Here is a 21,165-nt window from a genome sequence, read left to right on the forward strand (position 1 = left end):
AGGAAAAAAAATGTAATTGGGAAATATTTAACAAAATAAATAAAAATACAATAGCATATAGATGGTGTCACTATGTAGTTTTCTAAGTCAGTATGTACCCATTCTCAGAGATCCTTATGGAGTTTGACACCACTATACAGGGCATATCAATAGAAGGAAATCTGTAAGTATGGAAGATTATCTGGAAGATTGACTTTCCCATGATGAATTACCCAAACTTGGCTGTCAAACTTCTGCCTTTCTGACAGATAAAATACAGCAAAGATGTGAGTAGATTCTATACAGAAGAAGGCTGCATACTGCTTGTGGAGGGTGGGGGGTAGGACAAGGCTCCAAGCTCAAGTTAGGAACTAGAAAAAATTGCCAATGGACAAATGAGTATTCCTTCTGTTTACCTTTTCTCCTCCCTTTGTGTCCTTAGTGCTTTCAAAATGGCCCCTAAATTCCCCCACTGCAACATTTCTTCCTTGCTCTGGCACCTTCCCAATGTCTTTCACTTCCTATTCCCTCCATTAAGAAAGACTTTCCCAATATCCCATTTCCTCTAGTTTCTTACTGTCTGGGAATGTGCTGGTGGTTGTACATTAATTCATTAATAGCAGGCTGTCTCTATATCATCTGCTTTTCAGGGTGGGGGAAGCTTGTGAAAAGTGTTTTTTTTTTTTTTGTTTTGTTTTGTTTTTTTGCTTTTAAACAAGTGTTTTGTATTTTAACTACTTTAATGACCTAAGATTATAGAGGTAAAACTGAAGGAGCTCTTAGAAGCCATTCAAATTTAATGTCCAATAATTCTACAAATGATGAAACAAAGGCACATAGAAATTAAGTGACTTGCCTAGGATATTCAAGTATGATGTTCTGTCATTACTTTTTGTTGCCTTCAATGTATCAGGATGGTGGCCTGTCAAATTAGCCCATCAATATATATTTCTGCGGGTAGCTAGGTAGCACAGAGGATAGAGCATTGGACTTGGAGTCAGAAAGACTCATCTCCCTGAACTTTAATCTGACCTCAGACACTTACTAACTGTGTGACTTGGGCAAATCACTTAACCCTGTTTGCCTCAGTTTCCTCACCTGTGAAATGAGTTGGAGAAGGAAATGGCAAACCACTCCAAACTCAGGGAGAGTCAGAGATGGACCTGACTGAAATCATTGAACAACAAAAATGTAATTCTTGGGCAAGCATGATGAAAAGATAAGCTGGGCCTAAAACTGATCAGGAGGAAATACCATGAAGTCACAAGTTCCAAAATGGCTAAGTCCTCACATGATTCCCCTAGACTGCCTCTGCTGAAGCTCATCTCGCTCATCCTGAGGAAATCACAGATAACTACCAACTAGCATATTAAGCACCATCTGTACAAAATAAATGCTGAACAATTAGTCATTGCATCCCTCAGGGGCTAGCCAATGAAATAAGAAAGTAACTATATTGGGTATATGGAAAGCAATAGATTTAAGACATTAGGATTCATTTCCTGGTTTTGTCACTTCCAGTTGCTCAATGTTAGGCAAATTGCTTAACCTCTCTAGATTGTAGTTTCTTCCTTAATAAACCTTGAAGTCCCCTCCCTACTCTTTGACTCAGCTTCCTTAATTTATTCCTTTCTCTATACCATTGGTTGTTCTGTGGGTACTTGTCTTTAGTAACTTTTGAGGAGTGATCTAAATTTAATTCTATCCAGCATTTGCTCTGCTTTGTTGATGTTAATATTTTTTGGGTGCATGTGTGTATGTAGATGTGTGTTTAAAAGACTGATTAATACAGATCTTTTCCAGAGTTGCAGATCATGTTCAGAGAGCTTGTAACCTGGGACATAACCAACCAGAGGGATTGTGAGAGAATTATAGTTCACTCCCTTTGATGTTATTTGTCCGGGATCTATTTGAGATGCAGGTTAGAATTTCTCTCAGAGTGCCAAATGCAGCATTTTCTCTCCTGTGTCTTGCTCCTGTCTACTCAAATGGCAACCACAAATGTGAAATCAAGGCCAGGACTTATGTACCATAGTGTGGAAAGACTACAAAGGGGGACTACAAAGCTCGTTGAAGGCAGGGACTATTTCATTTTTGATTTACCTATCACTAAGACCTAACACAGTTCCTTACAAATGGTAGAGATACTTGAATATTTCTGGAAGTTAAATCATAGAGGCAGGACTCCAAAGATGCTGCAGAAGGGATAAGGGTATGCACAGATGTAGTATAAGGAGATTGAAGAAGATGAGGATAAAGTAGACAAAAGAATAGCTAAAGGATTTTCCTTTGCCCTAAGCTCTTAAGAGAAACCACAGGGTCAGTCTTTTATGAAAGGTTATCAGCAAAGGCAGTGTATTTGCTCAGCTGGTCAGAGATCACCTGTTACCTTCTGTCAGGCAACCACCTCTGACACATTAGTGACCCTCAGTTCATCTAGTTCCGGAGCTCAGTTTTCATGTTTTCAGCATCGGAAGCTGAAACATAAGCTAAACATCATCATCATCTAAAAGATCCTTGGTCATCTGTCACCTTTAGTGGGACTTGACCTAGGCACAAGGAATAGTAGTCTTAGGAAGTGACCTATGCAGGCATCTCTCTTCAGGGAGTGGCTCTGAGGAGGAGGCAGTCAAATATTAACCATAGTGAGTCTTTTCTTACCTCCCTACAGTCCTCCCACTATTACCACCCACTCTGGGTTGAACCAGTCATCTGCTCATGTCACAAGGATGGTGGCTCAAGAACTATTGCTTCACTCACTCTATTTTACAGAGACTAATATGAATATGATGACTAGAGGTGGGAGGAAGGATGAGCAGGGAATGAGCAATGGCTTTCAGAGAATACTGAGAATAAATAGTTTGGATATAGTTGGTGCCTTTTTAAAAGGCAGGATCTTTTTAAAGATCCTGAACTCAAAAGAGCATAGCAAAAGGGAGAAAATATTCACTGGGGAGCTGTTGGGATTGGAAGCACTACAGGAAAGGGGAAGTATTAATCTAAGATACTAATCTGCAATGTTTTTAGACCCTACATGGCCTTTCATAATTTCTCTGAATTTGTGAAAAGAAAAATCAAATCATACTTAAGCATCCTTGTACAGTGGAAAGAGTATTGATTCTGGAGTCAAATGCTACTTCAGATACTACCAAAGGGTAGAACCAAAGGGTAGAAAGGGCAAAGTCACTTAATTTCCCAATACCTCACTTCCCTTATCTGTAACATGGTGGTACTAGACCATATAGCCTCCAAGATTCCTTTCTATTCTATTCTAATCTATAAAACTGCAAAACCTGAAATACATAGCTATGCCTAATGACCTCTTTTGAAAACTAGAGTTTCTCTAAATACCATCCAGATAGATCAACCCACATAATTATGGTCCACCCAGATAATTCAGAACTCCTTAGCCTCATCTGGTTCTGCAATAATTCATAGGTTTCCATGTGGAGAATCTGTGGGTAGAAAATGCATCAAAATTGGTGTGTGCATGTGTATAAGGGGAGGGTATATCTGGAAATAGTAATGTGGTGTTTGTATTGTTTTCCTAGTCCAGGAATGCTAGGATGATTTAAAAGTGCAGCTTCCCTCCTAAGACATTTCTCACAATTCCTTATGGGAAGCCACACAGAGCTAGTGTTAAAATTCAGACCTTTACATGTGCCTCTGCTGCAAGCACTATAAGGAAAACAATGACATGTGAACAGAGCTCTTGATAATTCCATTCCACAGCTGACTGCTGAATACTATTAGTGCCGTTTTGTTTTCCCACTACATTTCTCTCTAAAGATGGTTTTCCCTTTAACTTGACAATTCCAAGTCCTGTGCAATATTTAGGCTTACAAGCTACTTTTTAAAAATAACTTTCAAATAACTCTACCATGAGTACAGTTTTAGTAGGAGACACTTTTAACTTATTTTCATTTATAATTTTTTTTGGTTGTAGATTAGCCATGACGTGCTTTACTAATTATATCTGCATTCAGACAAACCTATCTCGCATATGCACCACATTAGAAAATTCGCTGTTAGTCCTTTTTCAGCTTCAACATGTGGGATCTGATGTTGCACAATTGAAAGAGCCAACAAGAGACCTCAAAGTCCAAAGAAGCTGCAATTACTAGTAGCTGGGGGGTGGAGTTATGTAGTGGCCTGACCCTACGTTGTCATAAATAAAGAAATAAAATTAATTTAGTCCATCTGAGGGGGAAAAAAATAACCAACAACCCAAAATTCTTATCTAAACTCTGTGAGCACTAAAAGAAGGCGGTAGTGGAGAAGGATGCTGTTAGTTAAATGCCCGAGGAGGGGGACAAGCGCAACAGATTTGAATAATCTCCAAATCTATACGCATTAACCCTAAGAAAACTTGAGGCAGGGGTATCTCAATGGGAGGCGACTTTTGAAAGCCAGCACCGCGCACTTTGGCGCTGACAGGCAGCAATATGAAAAACAGCCTAGACTTACCTAATAATTAACTTGCTATCGGGTCCCTCACTCCCGTCCAACATGTGTGTTGAAATGTTGCAGAACGCGTGCGCCGCAGAGGGCTGACCTTAGAATTTCAGCACGCTCTGTCCGGCAGCTCCAGGAACCTCCCGGGGGGGACTGACATGCTATGCAGTATGTGTATTCTTGGTTGAAGCAGCTCCCATGTTGGGTTCCGTCTTCTCCCTTCTCTTCTTCCTCCTCCTCTTAGCATTGTCCTGATAGAAAATGCATCCGTGCTCGGCCCCAGAAAGAGGGGAGAGAGAGGGATGCACTTGTCGGGTGGGCGCTTTCCCGGCACAGGATTCCCGTTTCCGAGACCACCCCTTCCTCCTTTCTCCCTGCCGCCCCAGTCACCGCCGCTGTCGCCAGCTCTTCTGGAAACAAGTTCCGGGGTCCACAGACTCGGCAAGGAGAAGCCCAGCGTTCCCTCCTCTGCCCCTGCTCACAGGAATCTCACCGCCTGCCTGCAGAGTGAAAAGTTGTTCTGTCCAGTGGATCGTCAAAGTTTAACTTTGAGGGGAGGGAGAAAGTGGAAAGCACATTCAACGCCTGTTGTCTAGATCTCCTCTCTCCCCCAGTGGGCCCCGAGCCTAGTGTTTTTATTGATTCCAATCACTGGGGGCTAGCTTGCTCTCAGAAGAAACACTGTGTAATGTGTTCTTTCCTGGCTTTCATTAAAGAAACTCAATGCACTCTGGTCGTGCTGCTGAGCTTGCCTGGCAACCTGCCGACTCTCTGTGGTCCCTCTTTCCCTGGAAGAGCCCCAGCCCGTTGCTTGCTTCCCCCCTCCCCCCCCCGACCTTTTTTTTTCCTTTCCTTTGCTACAGAAAAGATTTCAAAATATCTTACTCCCTGATTTACCTCTCTCTCTCTCTTTCCCCCACTCCCACCCCCAAAACCAGTACAGTTATAAACAAGAAACATTCTCTCAGTGAGCTTTATTTTTTTTTTCCTTTAATGAGATCTTTAAGAAGTTTGTGGAAATTAGGCTCTATCCCATCGACCTCCCCTCCACCCCCCCCCCACCCCCCGACTTTCCAAAGTATTCGGAAATAACTTTTTTTTCTTTTAATGTTCTCAGTTTTGAGACCTGATCCAATCCCACTTCCCTGCCCCCCTCCAATGAAGTATGTGCTCTGCACATAGTAAGCCCTGCATAAATGTTTGCTTGGATTGAATTGTGGCTGAATTGAAACTGGCTTTTCATTCCCAGAGCCCTAAAAAAGGGGGGAATTAGGTTAGTTACAAACACAACTCAGCTCTTTTCCAGAAATGCTAAGGATTGTTACATGTGTTTGCTGTGGCCATAAAACAGACATTGCATACACAGGTCAAAGCCTTGCCTTAATCCTAAAGTTGATTGTTTAATGACAGGAGCCAAAATAGAGCATAGGAACCAGGGAAGTGTAAATATCAGTAGATTCTCCTTTTCCTGATTCTCCAGTCCCCTTCCCCCCAAGTAACCCCACTATAATAAGTGTCCCTGTTTTATCCACATTTGCATTCATTGTAAAAATCACTAAAGAAAGAATTTGGAAGATATTAAGGAGTGAAATGCTATTCAAGTATGTGAGATACTAATAGTTACATTAGGTTCCCTTTGAAAGCAATTATTCACCAGAGTGAGGAGGAATATTCTGCAAAATAGTTCCTCTTCATGTTTCCATTCCTTAATATGTAACAATATTGTTACAAACTCATTCCCTAGTCTTCCTTATAACTACTTTATTAGGAAGTAATGATGGCTTCCCCTTTAAAAAAAAGTTTTTCATTTGACATAATTAGTATAAGTTCTTAACATTAACAAAATCACAGAGAACTGCCAACTAGAAATGTTAGACACCAAGAGAATCCAAGTTTAAATCCTGGATTTCTTTGATATGTGGAAATTTTTATATTTGTGTATATGAACATTTCTGGGTGTCCAGATACACTTTCTCCTGGTGTATAGACAATGGTTGAAAGGCCCCTTTCCTGGATCTGAAAGATACAAAGGCTTGTTCTCATTTAAATCTGGCTTCCTGCAGAACTCGTTTGAGGTTTTTCTGCCTGAGTTGAGTCTATAGAAACCTTTCCAAATCAAGTTAATGTAATTTCTTTTCAATGTCTCTTGCCAGCAGTTGTAGTAGTAGTACAAGTTAGTTTTTATTAAACAGTTAGATTTTTCTAAAGCAATATAAGTTTATTTTATTTCTCTGCACAAAGTATCATCTTAAAAACATTTTTAGTCAATGAACTTTCAGCGTCCCCAATGCTGGAAGGTTGATCTTTTGGGGAGAAGGGGAGACAAGAACTTATATTTTCAAAATATTCAGTGAATGATAGGCAATATTTTCATTGGACTAAAAACCAATAAAGATTCAACTGTTTTTATGAACTTTGAAGTACAATTTTAAAGACTTTTCTAACTGCAGAACAGCTTATATTGCTGGGAAAATGTTTACTTTGATTTTTAAGTTTACTCAGCATAATAGTGAAATTTAAGACTTTCTTTTTATTTGTATTGTTTTTTCGGTGCTAAGCTTTAGAAATACTTTAGAGAAACAAGAATCATTAGTTCATCATAAGGAGTAAATCTTAATAGTGATAACTTTCAGATAATTCAAATTTAATCTCTGTATTGGAAGGTACTGCTCTTTGCCTATGGTAGTACTTAACAAATGTTTGTTGTTGTTATTGATGTTGGTGATAACCTTGCTCAGAGTATTCTTCATACATGAACTACCACTGCCATTGTAGGTTTTCTTTTCCTAATTGATTGGAAAAGGGCCCAGATCCTAGAGGATTTGATAGGTTGGAAATTACAGACTCATGGGGCTGTTTATAAAGAGGCACTATTTAATCATTTAGTCTATCCCCCTGCTTCCAGAAGAAACTACCAAAAGTTACCATTTCAGACAGATTATTTTCTCTTTTTTTTAAGTCTTTAAAAAATTCTTCAGAAAAGGGATCCTGTTTGCTTTTCAGTCAGAGGCTTCAGAGCAGGCAGTTCTTCCTGATAGCCAACCCAGGAGTCCTTTCTGCTGTAATTTGAATCCGTTCCTTTGTTTTATCCTCAGTGGAAATGGAGAAAAGTTCCTCAAATAGGAAAGAGAGATTGGAGAGAGGAGGAGGAGGGGAAGACTGGAGAGAAGGGGAGATGTAGAAAGAAATGGAAAGAGGCGGAGAGGAAGAAGGAAGAAGAGAAAACCGGGAGGAGGATGGGGGAGGGGAGAGAAAGGAAGAGAGAATTATTTTTTCCTTTTGTTAATCTAGCCTGTAAATGAATCCAAATCTTGTTTAGTGATAAGGTCAATTTAACTAAACTTCCAGTCATTGCCTTTCCTTTGCACTTATATCTTTCCTTTTGACCTCTTTTCTGTCCCATAATGCTTTCTGCATACTGGGACTAGAGTCAAGTAACCAGCTACCAGCTTATAGTCATCAGTGATGTTTTAGGAGTTATCAAGATGCATCATGTAAAAAAGCTATAAATTGTTTGTTGGTATTTTTCCTTGCTGTTTTAAATCATCCTCTGGATAGTTCAGCTCCCCAAATCTAAGGGATTGATTTCTTCATAGCTTTTTATTCCATGCCTACACTTCTTTTAAGAATTCTGTGTTCAATAAAATATTTAAAAGTTTTTATGCAATCTTAAACTTAAAAAAACTGTGGATCTACATTTGAAAGTGGCACTTATGTCAAAATTGTTATTGGGTCATTAAAACTTCATTCTTTATGAGAACACAGAGACTTGATCAGCCACAAATGGAGAATGTTCTCAACAAGATGGAAAATTGGACTGAGTGATATATCCCCAATGATAATGGTTAAGTTGAAACTGCATATCTGAGCTGTATTGTTTTAAAGTGCATTTATTATGAATTGTAACTTAAATTTGTCATATGTTCAGCCAAATTTATTCACTGTTAAGGATGTATATAAACTTTATAAACACTTTGTAATTAGGGTAATCCTACAGTCTTGTCTCTTGTCTCTTGAGTCAAACTGACATTTCCTTCCCCACCCCACCCTTGACATTGGGTGGTCCCTTTGACAGACTTTTTCCTTCGTTCCCATCCTTCCTGGCTTTGGCCTTTTTCCCTGCAGTCTCTCCCCATGTGTTCTGATGCTGAGTGGGACTGTGAGACTCCTGGATCACAAAGAGTCTTAGTGTTGCCCATGGACCAGCTAGCTCTCTGAACTCGTCTCAGTCCCCCTATAGTCCACCTATAGAAGTTAGTATTCCTCAGAGTGACTGAGATTCCCTGTGAATGATTTCCTGCTATGGAAGAGGGGAGGCCTGGATGGAGGAAGGGAAGAATTAATGAAGACAATAACAAAAGCCACACCCAACCCAAAACAAAAATACTGGACCACTTTGAACCCCTAGGAAGTGTAACTTGAGAATTGGAATGGGTTTGGCAAGGGGAACTGGTAACATCCTGAAACAATATGATATGTTATTGAGAAAATACAGTGGCAACTTCCACTTTGGGGTGATTGAAACCCCAGAGCCTCAAAGTAGACTAGCCATTTGCTATCCATACACCTAGATGTTAACAACTGTACTTGTAGCTTTCCAGAATTCATTCCCATTTCCTTTTGCTTCACCCCTAAAAATGCTTATGTCAAAAACAGCAAGATGGATCCTTTTAAAAATTGGAATGTTGGTAATAGTAGTGATGGCCTGAGCTCCTTGGATTCCAAGGCTATTTATACATTTATCAAGTCAAGGGCAAGAAGCATTTATTAAGCACCTGCTGTATTCCAGTTACTGTGCTGAGGATACAAAGAAACCAAATAATAAGAATAATAATACTCGTATTCTCAAGGAGATCACAACTTAATGAAGAAGACAACATGCAAACATTGGTTTTAGGCAGGATAAATTGAAGCTAGTCTTAAAGAAAAGACATCAGCAATAAGAGCCTGGATGAGTTAGTTGATGAATCTCTGATGAAGACCTGACTAACTTTAATAACAAGAGTATGTCTGCCTGAAGGTCCTGAGATGATTTATACTTAGAAGCACTGTGTCTACCACCCCTAAAACTGCTTCATGACTTGAGAGTAGAGGAATTTGTGGAGGGAAAAATGTTCACAGGGCTAGGGTGATGGCATCATCTTGCCATATATGTCTGATTTGGTGTTGCTTGAAGAGTCCAGATTGCCTTTTGAAAAAAACAATACTTCGCTGTCAGCAGGGTGTTGCCTCAGTCTCAATAGAACCTATGCTGCTCTATCTCCACAATGCATTGATGTCTATCCTATTTTAAGTCTTCTTTAAGAAGACATTAGCAAATTAATTTTTTCTTCTTCATCCTAATTATTATGATCTCCACCTCTCTATCTTCCTTCAGTTCCAGAAAGGCATATCAGTTTTAAAAAAGAAAAAGCAATGGTGGAAACACTATATGCCTTTCCATCAAAAAAAAAATCTCACCTTTCATCATCCATTTTATGTTTCTGATGGTGTTGGGAGTGATGAGAGGCCTACCTTTATTCTGCACTTAGCCCTAGATATCAGAGGCAACCCAGAATTTTCTCTCTGAGCCAGCTTTTTCAGATATTATTTCTTAGATTGGAATGAGCCAGTTAATAGAGGCTGGATGGACTGCCCATCCTTGTTATTCATGGGAGCTATTCATTTCCCCCTTCAGCAGTTCTAGGAGTATATTCTTCCTTTAAAGAGAGTTCCAGAGAGATGTGATATTGTGACTAAAGTCACACAGCAAATTGGTGGTATAACTGGCACCAGAGGGCCCCTTCCCCCATATATACACCCTCCACACACGTTACAAGAAGAATAGTTAACCAAAAAAAAATGGGCGCTGACCTTCGCTGATAGTGGCCTCTTTTCACATCCGTAATCCACCACAAACAAAGGCAGACGTGCATCGCCATCGGTCACCACATTGGTTATGGTTCTTATTTCTCCTCTCTTTTACATTTCCAAAGCTCCTTCCATTACACAAAAAGCATTGTATATTATTGATGCTAGCCCTGCCAGCATAAGATATCATGATCAATAAAGAATATTTTTGTGTAAATTTGGTTTCTCTCTTTTCAATTAGTCCTGGGCTTACTCCAACACATGTGATCTGTCTGAATGACAGATGTGCTGGAGATCCAGTTATACAAAAACTCTTCATTGCAATAGCGTGTGTGCCATGAGGTATTGATGGGAAGGCATTCCCTATCACATGGTCATTCTGGTATGACTGGCATCCAGACCCACTAGGATAAGATTCTTTGTTAAGCCAAACCCCACATAGAAGCTAATCTTGCTCTAGGGAACCTCCCCTCTCTACCCCCATACTGCCATTCTTGGCATATTTGCTGGGTGGATTGTACCCCTTTGGTCATGGTTTCATGAAAGAGCTATGGCATGAACTGGCCATTGCCACTCAATCCATGTTTTCTTTAGAGTGATGGAAAATCGTAAAAACAAGACAATTAATTTTTTTTTTAAATTTTCGGTTCCATGGTCCCATGAAAGAACTATAGCATGAACTGTCCATTGCCAGTGGTACTTAATCCATATTTTCTTTAGAGTGATGGAAAATAGTACAAGAAAGACAATTTTTTAAAAAAATTATTCTAAAATTTCCAAAAAAAAATTTATTCAAATTTGCTCCTTTTCTCCCCCTCTCCTCTATACATTGAGAAGGCAAGAAATATGATACCCATTATACATATGAAGTTTAAAAAAAACAGGCAATATTAAAAACATGGACAATATATTTTTAAAATTTTTATTTTGAGTTACAAATTCTCTCCCTCACCCATTGAGGAGGCAAGAAATATTACTTATAATTATACATACATAATTATATGCATATTTTAAGTATATGCAGGTTTTTTTTAAAGTATAGAGAATATTCAAAGCATAAATTCAGATGAAATTTAATTCTTCACTATCCACTAAGCCACAAGTCCTCACAAAGTTTAGGAACTGCTGGCATAACTAAAAACTTTCCTTCCTGACCAGAGTGACAGATTTTGGTTCCAGATCCAGTTCTGCCCCCTGGTTTTGTAAACCTGAGCAAGCTTCCTAAACTTCTTGTATCCCTTTTTTTAATCTAAACAATCTTAGGAAATTGTACTACATGAAAGTTGAATGATTCACCTCTATTCAGGGTCTTTATTTTACACAAGTAATCTGAAGACTTGAGGAAAAGGAAAAATTGCTACTCTTCACCAAGTAGAAATTGAGAAACTCCATCTTCAAGAGAATGTGAGGCTAACTTGCCATGTTTATTACCATTACATTGTGACTCAATATATCTGATGAAAATTGAATGCTGGATAGATATTTCTGGAACAGGATGCAGACATCATCCAGTGAACAACTTGTTATGTCTTTAATTCTGAGCAGTAGTATTACCAAGAGAGATTCCTAGAATATAAGAATTGGAAGAGATCTTGAGAACCCCTTTCTTTTTATCAAATGACAGCATTAGGCCTAAAAGAAACTTTGACAGTGAGGAAACTAACTTGAAGAGGTCTACCAAGTAGCAGAGTCAGGATTACAGTCCAACCCTCCTAACATCCAATTTATTAGATTATCTAGAATCATAGAAATGAAAATATGGAGGGAACCTCTAGGACCATTGAAATAGAATGTCAATCCCTTAAGAGCATGCACTATTATCTTTATTTTGACCTAAAACCTTAGCATTTTGTGTCAGGTACATAGTAAGCATTTAATATTTTTTAAAAATTTCAATCTATAGTTGTATTCTGAATCTTTTATTTTATTCCTTTTCATATTGCACAATTTTATACCTTGGAGAAATTTTATATGTGTAAGGAGAGCACCCTAATATTTAAAAGAGGTCTTAACATGGGGCCCTTCTCAGAATAATATTTTAAATTCATAAAATGGAACCCCTAGGATTACATAAAATAAAATAAACCAAACATCAGTGAAAGTAATGATATATGTATATATATATATTTATTATTTTTTTTCCCAACTTAAATTAATGGACTCCCTGAAATCTACCTTGGAAGTCTGTCAATCTCAAGAGAAAACCCTATAGTGAATCTTTTTGGAAAGCAAGGAATCACTTAGATATAATATGGGCCTCTCATTTTTCTGCTTTGTAAGGGCAAAGTACTACATGTCAGATTAGATTGAGGTACATAGAAACATAAATGTATACATACATACACATAGACAATTTCAAACAGACAAAAATGTGGCTTTATAAAGCAAAAAAAAATTGAGTGAGCAGAGTAATATTTTCATGACAAAATAATCTTGGCGAAAGAAGTCCCATTTGATCTTAGATTTTTATCAGTGAATAATAACCCTTCATCTATCCTCAACCTGCCCCATGTAATGCTATTTAAAAAAAAAAAATAACATGTACAACAGCATTTTGTAGACTGAGAGGGCACAGAATTGGCATTTTTTTCTTTGGGGGAGAATGATAAGGGGAAATTTAGTCAGGCAGCCATCTTTAGCCAAGTCAATTACAGCAATTACTGTCCATTTATAGAAAAAAGCCCACATCAGTTGTGATGGACTTTCTGGAAACAAATGAACTAAAATGATTAATGTCCTGGTTCCCAAAGGGATCTTGGCCAGCAACCCAGAATTCAAAGGAACACCAGGAAAAAAAAAAGCAGCCAAGTACAGTGTGCAAGATCCCTGAACTGAGAGAAGTCAATTGGAATCCGGACTCTGCTGTTTAGTACCTATGTGACTTGGACCTTAGTTTCTTTACTTTTAATTTAAGAATGTTGGATTAGATAATCCCTTCTCCAAGATCCCTTCTAATTCTTAATTAGGACTTCTTAACCTCTGTACTTTAAAATGTATAGATGATAGATAGATTAAAAATAGATATGTGATCATTTATTTTTTTAAATGACTTTTTATTTTTTAAATATTATTTCAGAATATTTGATTTTCTTTGTAATCCTATTTGTTTTATTTCATTCATTTAAAAATGGTTTTCTGTGAAGGGAAGAAATACTAGTTACAAAGTTAGAAAGAGAGATGGGGGGAGGAAAAAAGGAAGAAGGAAGGAAGGAAGAAAGAAAGAAAGGAAGGAAGGAAGGAAGGAAGGAAGGAAAGAAAGAAAGAAAGAAAGAAAGAAAATTAAATGTTTGGTTTGAAGGCAGAAAACTTGGTTTTGAATCCTAGCTTTGACACTTTCTAGTGTGATCTTGAATAATGGTCACTTAATCTTTCTGAATCTTAATTTCTTTTCTCTTGCATAAATGGCAGGGAGTTGAAGTGGGTGATCTTTAGGGTATTTTCTAACACATGACGCTAGAAAAATGTTATCTGGACACACAGGCATAAATAACTGGCAAGTTGCATGTATTACAGTGAAAGCTTAAAGTCTCTGGTGCCTAACAGGAGGTGTGTGTAATTTCCAAACTTTGCCTAATTGGTTGGGGCTTACAAATATCCAGTCCTGCCTCTTCCCTCCCCCATGAATAGAATCACATCTGCTTATTTGCTTAGCCTGATATCATACAGAGATTTCATCATTTCTCCCAATCTGAAGGCTAAAGTCAAGTTTAAAAATCAAGGCTGGATCAGGTAAATGTGGGAGGCAGAGAGGACTTGAACTGAGTCCTGTGGATATATATAATTGATTTAAATCAATACCTAGGTTGGGCCAATATTCTGATTTTTAAAAGAAAAAATCCTGATCAGATCAGATAGGACTGAAGTAGAGGCAGGCCCAGGTGTCATCTAAGGTAAGGAGAAAGGGTACATCCAACAGGTTATACAACTGAGCTTCCTGCACATTAATCTTTCCTTTCCTTTTCTTTCTTAATTAAGATTCAGAAAGATTAAGTGACCATTACTCAAGATCACACTAGAAAGTGTCAAAGCTAAGATTCAAAACCAAGTTTTCTGCCTTCAAACCAAACATTTTTATAAAAGTAATATTAAGAAGCAGGTTCCTTTTTATGCTTCATGCATCTTCCTTTTTACCATACATTTTTAATCTAACTGGCTACCTATTTTTCCTACCCTTTGCTCCAACCTTTGATTTCTGTAGTTTTGTTGATTATTTTGAATAAAGGTATGGACTTCTTAAAATTTCGTATCATAAAACAACATTGCATCAAATTTAAGAATATATCAGATTCTGCCAAATGAGATCCATCTCCATCACTTAAAAGAATTTGATCTAGCTTTCCATACAAGAAAAATAAAGTAGATGAAAAATACCAAGAATATAGGTTACAGTTGAATGGACACGCTACATAGGCAGTTCATCTCTTTATATCTGTTAGATAGATACTGCTCACAGTGATCTTGGTTCAGAATTAGACAACAGTTTGGTAGACAGATCTGCCTTTGAAAAATTTCATGCACTTTTAACAATCCCTCACTTCTTTCTGTAACAACAGGCTCCCTTTTAAATATCAATTTTCTTTCATCAATGCTGAATGGCTAAGAGTCAGGAACACCATCACTTCTGAAAAAATTAAAGTTACAGGTCTCCCAAAAGGTAAACGAGGAGGAAGGCACATCATGATTGGTGTGAATAGGCAGCAATTTTTTGTTGTTGTTGTTGACATTATTTCAATTATGTCCAGCTCTTCAAGACTCCTTTTTGGGTTTTCGTGGTGAAGATGCTGGACTGGTTTGCCATTTCCTTCTCTAGCTTATTTTACAAATGAGGAAACTGAGGCAAATAGGGTAAGGTGACTTGCCCAGGGTCATATAGCTAGTAAGTTTATCTGAGGTTAGATTTGAATTCATGAAGCTGAGTCTAACTGATTCCAAGCCCAGTGTCATTGTGTCAACTAAGTGCCCTGCAACACATTACCAAAGGAAAAAAATGGAATATATAAGGTGTCACTAGAAAGATTTATGACTGGAAAGGAAAGTGGACCAGTTTTGCAGCAAGATCAAAAGATAATCACTGGGTGCTTGCTTTGGTAGCACATATATTAAAATTGGAACAATACATAGAAAATTAGCATGACCCCTGCAGAAAGAGGCATGCAAATTCATGAAGAATTCCATATTTTTTAAAAAGAAAGATAATCATTGAACAACTCAGGTTTACCATTGGTATTCATGCAATGCTGAGGGATCTAGTGGAAAGACTAACATGTGGAAAACCTCTGTGGAGGAATTACTTAGGACATAGATAAGAACTCACAGGATAAGAAGTGAGTTGTGATCTGCACCATTGGAAGGACTGACTATATCATAATGAGATCCCAGCTCTTGGAAAGTGTAGTCTCTAATTTTCATATACTTATATATACATCTAAAGTGATGGGGTTAGAGCAGAACCTGGTATATCTGCATGAGGGATCTGGAATTGCAGTCAGTATCTTTCTACAAGAAAAGCATTGCAGATGCATTGGAATGATGGTAACATAACTTTGTTCTGAAATACATTTTTCAAATAGCCTGAGATATTTTTCGTTAAGGACGATCATTTTGGCTATAAACACAGCACATCTTTCATACGTTAAGATGCCAATATTGCTTTCAGTAACAGTGTATATACTATCCTAACTGTTACACTTGGTAGAGATAAGAGAAAGCATGGTCTTTGGTGTTGACATGATCCCTTACTTGAAGGGAAGGTGTTGTCATGTTGGAAGACAAGAATTGCTGTGTGTTTCATTGCAAACACACCATAATTCAACACATTTGAGGAAGTTGGAATTTACCTTGAGAGCAATGCTGAATTCTCATAACTCAGGAGTCCTTAAGCTTTTCTGGTCTTATGACCCTTGGGAAAATTAGTAAAGCCTTTGGATCCTTTCTTACGAAAATGTTTTTAAATGCATCAAAGAAAACTCCTAGAATTACAAAGGAAATTATTTATATTGAAATACAATTATCAAAATATTTTTTTAATTCACAGACCCCAGATTCAGAACCCCTGTTTAACAAGCTAAACTCCCACTTTTAAGAAAGAAAAAAGGCAGGGGAGTTGGGAAGGAATGGGGGAGAGCAGCTTTCTTTTGTTTCAGATGATCCAAAAGAGGCAAAGTTGTTAAGCATGAGACAAAAGTTGTCAAGGGATTGGCATTTTATGAGGGGACTTGATGGGGAAGAGTCAAAAAGGGGAAGCAAAATGAGAGGAGAGGAGGTAGAGAAGCAACTTGTTTTGTTTTTATTAGAGTCATTGGAGAGAGGGTTAGAGTTTTCAAATAATAGGAGGAATGTGTGGGGGCAAGGAAGGTAACTAACAATGTTTTGACTAGAAATATAGAGTATTTTTTGCCAGTGCAGTCTTTTGTTATCGGGCCTTTTATGTACAAGCTCATGGGCAAATAGTAAACATATTTACTTTATCATTTCCCCAACCTCAATTAAATGGATGGTTAAATTCTATGGAGAATGTGTAATATGGTAGGAGTTGATATGTAGGAGTCAAACTAGAGTTTGATTCCTTGCTCTTACTTAAATTTATGTGATTTTAGGCAAGGCATTTAAATCCTCTGAGCCTCATTTCCTTTATCTATAAAATGGAAATAATGCTTCTACTCACACCTCAAAGAGTTATAGAGAAAAGAATAGGTAAACTTCCATTATATAAGCAGCTCTTGGAATAATCTTTGAAAAGCTAAGGGGAATGAAATGTTTGTGGTTTGGGTTAGTTTGGATTTTTGTTGATTATTGTTAGGGTTTTTCACCCCTTCAGCCAGCAGCTTTGGTTTGAATGTTACTGCTTTCTAAATGAAAATTATTTTACTCCATTACAGTAACATATCAAAGAGTTGGCCCTTACCTTTATCTCCAGCCTGAGATTTAACAGACTGTTAGGAGTTTGCAGAGCTAGATAATCTGTCTAAAATTTTCTTCCCTCCTATGTTTGCAACTCTACCACTACAGAGACATTCCACTGGGTTAAGCAACGAATGCTCTTTGCCTCTGTTTCTCAGTCTTTCCCTCTCTCTTCCCCTCTCTTTTCTCTCTCTCTCTTTCCCCCTCTTATTTCCTCCCATCTCTCCTTCTTTCTTTGTTTAAAATGCAGACTGAATGACAATTATTCCATTTAATGTTGCACATGTATTGTGGATGATACATAAATTCAGTTTTCTTTGGATATAAAGAGGGCCGAAGCATCACTGGGGGTGGGGGTTGGGGGAAGGACTTAGAAAGGTGAAGAAGAAAGCACTGCTCAATACTTCCTCCCCTCTCCTCCCATCCATATACATCTTGCCTTTTCACTATAGGATACCCATCTCTTTTTAGCAAAGTAAAGAGGAAAAAGATTAGTGACTGGATTGTGAAAACTCATTATAGGGCAGCTAGGGCTGCTCCTTAACTTGCCCCATGATTCTTGCCTACATGATTGAGAATTCAAGATTTTTTTTTTCATTTTTAAAGATTTAAATTGTCATAACAGCCTTTGATATTCAGGTCACATGAATGAATGGATAAGTAGTAAGTATTAATTATACACCAGGCACTATGCTAAGCGCTGGGGATATGAATTTTTAAAATTATGACAGTACTCACACTTATGAAACTTATGTTTTAATAGGGGAAGATAATATATATGAGAGAGTGGTGGCCAGAGAGAGATGTTTTGGTTTAGAAAGTCACTAGAATTGTGAGTGGACTCATGGGGCATATCCGCTCCAGGAATGGTCAGGTTGATTTGATTATTATTTACAGAATAAGAGGTAGAAAGCCAGATAAAGTCAAACCCTTGTAGTTAGTTTCCAGGTATAGAGTTTATTGTCTCCAAGACTGTAATATTTATGAGAGTAGGGAATCATGTTTTCTCTAAACTATGTATCTCCCCCTAATGTCTAACACTGTAGGCCCTAAATAATTATTTATTGAATGGAACTAGTGCCTCTGATAGTGGAGAAAGGTAACTGTGTTGTCAAGTGCAAATTAACATGCGAATATTTATACTCTTTAAAATTATTTTTGTTTTAATATTATTTACATCTCCTAATATATCCCTTCTGCCTCCAAGAACCATCCCATATAATAGAAATTTAAAATATATTTTTTTAAATGAGTCAATAAAACTACTAAACATAATGACCACCTTATTGTCTTCTACCTCTTCATAAAAGGGAGGAAAGTAAATTCTCACAGATCTCCTTCAGATTCAAACTTGGTCAATATAACTAGACAGCATCCAATTTTGTTTTATTGTTTTCATATGAGTTTGTAATCATTGTGATTCTCATTTTCCTTGCTCTGTTTCGTTCCCTTTGCATTGGTTCACATAAGCCTTCCTGTTGCTCACATTTGTCATTTATTGTAACATGATGTTCACAACTTGCCAGCCATTTCCCAGTCAGTATTTCTTTACTTTGTTTCCAGTTTTTGTTTCTCCAAAATGTTCTGCTACAAATACATTGGCAGAGCTTACTTTTTATCATTGACCACTGCCGAGTAGCACAAAAGTGCCTCTATTTTTTTTCAGTGATCTTTGCTCTCAGAAGAACAGAGTTCCAGGGAACTATGAAAGTTATTTCTTTTAAAATGTTTATTGTGTGAATTTCCTTTTCTTCTCTGAAACCAACATATGGTTTTTTGGGGTTATTTTCAGATGGATGCAGCAAGTGATGAGGAAAAGCAAGATGAGCAGGAACTGACTCCAGAGGAAATGAGAACCCTGGAAAGAAAACTGAAGAAAGAACGAAAGAAAGAACAAAAGAAGCAGCTTCGGGAAGCAGGGATTCGTGTTGTAAAAGAAAACCCTGAGAAACCCTCGGGAGCTGAGTTGGCCTTAGACTATCTCACTAGGTAAGAGTCTTCAACACCTCCTGATCATCCCTCCATTTCATCAATGCCACTTAGGAGACAGAGACCTACTTGAAGGTCCCAAACTAGAGAAACCAGCCTAGCTTCTTGAAAAATTTCCTTCTGGTCATTGCTAAATACAGTATATTGTTTCATTCCAGCTGGCTGGTTTGAATAGGACAGTCCAACCCAGGTTTACCTGAAATGGCTTCACATGCCTTAGCTGTCTCTAAGATCTTTAAAAGATGGCACAGAGCCCAGTGAAAGTCTGCATAACAAGCAATGACCCTGTCCTAAAGTCTTAATATAGATGGCATTGCTCTAACTTTTCCATGACTGGAGATCACAAACTTGCATTTAACTTAACCTAGAAGACATTGGATTATTAGGAAGTTTCACATCAGAGAGAGATTGTATGTTAAGTTACAGAGTATGTGTAATTTTAGAACCTGAGTATTTATAATCAGAGACAGAGGAAGAGGACTGTTGTGGATGTTTCCAGACCCTGGCAAAGGTTTGATGTTAACTAAGCTAACAGCTTTGTGCATGGCTTTTTGGATGCTTATGAAAAACGGTAAACCTGGGCTGTGGTGAAAAGAAAAACATTGTTAATTTAATCTCTTTTCCAATTAAATAAGGTCATTTGTCCCAAACAAGGGCAGAAAATAAGGGATTGTTTTGACTTGTTAGTGGTGATTTTGTTTTTATTTCCTACCCACTGGTAATCTCAAGAGGTAAAAAAAATTCTCATTCCAGAAAACAGGATTTTCTAGTTTCCATTAGAGCTCAGTTCAGATGTCACCTAATATAGGAGACATATTCCTGATTCTTCCAAGCTGTTAATGTTGCTCTTTCTGTTCTTTCTTTTACTTCCTCACTTTCTCTTTTTCTCCTCTCCTTTTTCTCCATCTCCCTTTTTTCTCCCAGCAGATATATTCTAAACAATCTTTGTTAGGTGCACATTGTCCCTAACCACAAGCCTATCATTCCTGTATTTTAATCTCTGGTCCAGAAATCCAAATTCCATTCTCAGAAACCATCTTAATCAGCTATTTGTGAAAGTTCTGCCTGAGAACACAGAATTTTGGCAGATTTAGTGATGGGTTGTTCCTTTCTCCTTTTTTTCTCCTCTCCCTTTTTCTCTTAATCTTTCTCCTTTTTCCTTTCATCTGAGAAATCCAGTGATCTACCACTTCACTCTCTATGAAGATGAAAAAAAATAATGATATTCTCAACTAGGGACAAATATGTTCCTTTTGCTTGACATTCATTATGAAATAAAAGCAGATCAACTGATATCTTGGATTAGAGAAGCAGAACACCAATAGCTGAGATTTTGACCCTGAGAAAATAATAGGAAGATGATTTTTGATTTGCATTTGGAAGAATTTATTTTATTTTATTACCCAATTAAAGTGTCCTTTTGTCAGTGGTGACCGTGAAAGTTAGGTCAATGAAATCATTTTCCCTCTTCAAACCTTAGGTTCTTTTACTGTAGAATGGGAATGATAACACTTAGACTAACTACTTCATAGGTTTCAAGATTAAATGAGATGATGTATTTAAATCATGAAACAGAAGAAGCATTGAACCAATAACTTTTAGTGACATACACATAGATGCTGATGGAAATTATACCCTTTAGAATCCTGGCTCAATTAGCTGTGCTGTTCGTTGATTTGCATAACAGTGGAATAGATTTGGTATTCAAATTTCCACTTGTCTTTCCTCTCACTCCCCTTATACTTTTGAATCCCTTGTAACCCTGAGTATGGGGGTACTTTTGCTTAATCAAGATATATTTGCCACCTTAAGGAGCTCTTGGATTTCCCTTCCCTATTTTATAATACACATTCACTTGCATTCTGAAAACCAAAGATTTTGATTAATTGAATATTTTTATTAACCAAAAGCAGTCATTTGTATCTAATAATAGCTTAAGAATAATACTCATAATAATGGCAACTAGTATTTCTATAGCATTTATTATGTGTG

The 21,165-nt window shown here is 37.5% G+C and overlaps 2 protein-coding genes and 1 non-coding gene across 5 annotated transcripts in view; 2 read left to right on the top strand and 1 right to left on the bottom strand.

Moving 5' to 3' along the window:
* GPR146 (G protein-coupled receptor 146) overlaps positions 1-5,509 on the bottom strand; it is an 86,175-nt gene extending 80,666 nt beyond the window's left edge. For both annotated transcript variants that reach the window (XM_052000400.1, XM_052000375.1), the window contains exon 1: positions 4,447-5,509. The gene's annotated coding sequence lies outside the window, so the exon portion shown is untranslated. The remainder of the gene's footprint in view (positions 1-4,446) is intronic.
* The window catches only part of C1H7orf50 (chromosome 1 C7orf50 homolog), a 360,775-nt gene that overhangs the window by 235,097 nt on the left and 104,513 nt on the right, over positions 1-21,165 (top strand). For both annotated transcript variants that reach the window (XR_007954193.1, XM_052000419.1), the window contains exon 4: positions 18,977-19,173. Coding sequence is in view for 1 of the 2 variants with exons in the window: in XM_052000419.1 (XP_051856379.1) it covers positions 18,977-19,173 (197 nt within the window). In the remaining variant the exon portion in view is untranslated. The remainder of the gene's footprint in view (positions 1-18,976; positions 19,174-21,165) is intronic.
* LOC127546010 (U6 spliceosomal RNA) lies at positions 15,360-15,465 on the top strand. The gene has a single exon (XR_007949883.1). It is a non-coding gene; the product is annotated as a U6 spliceosomal RNA (small nuclear RNA).

Source organism: Antechinus flavipes, chromosome 1 (genome assembly GCF_016432865.1).
Source record: "Antechinus flavipes isolate AdamAnt ecotype Samford, QLD, Australia chromosome 1, AdamAnt_v2, whole genome shotgun sequence".
NCBI lineage: Eukaryota > Metazoa > Chordata > Mammalia > Dasyuromorphia > Dasyuridae > Antechinus > Antechinus flavipes.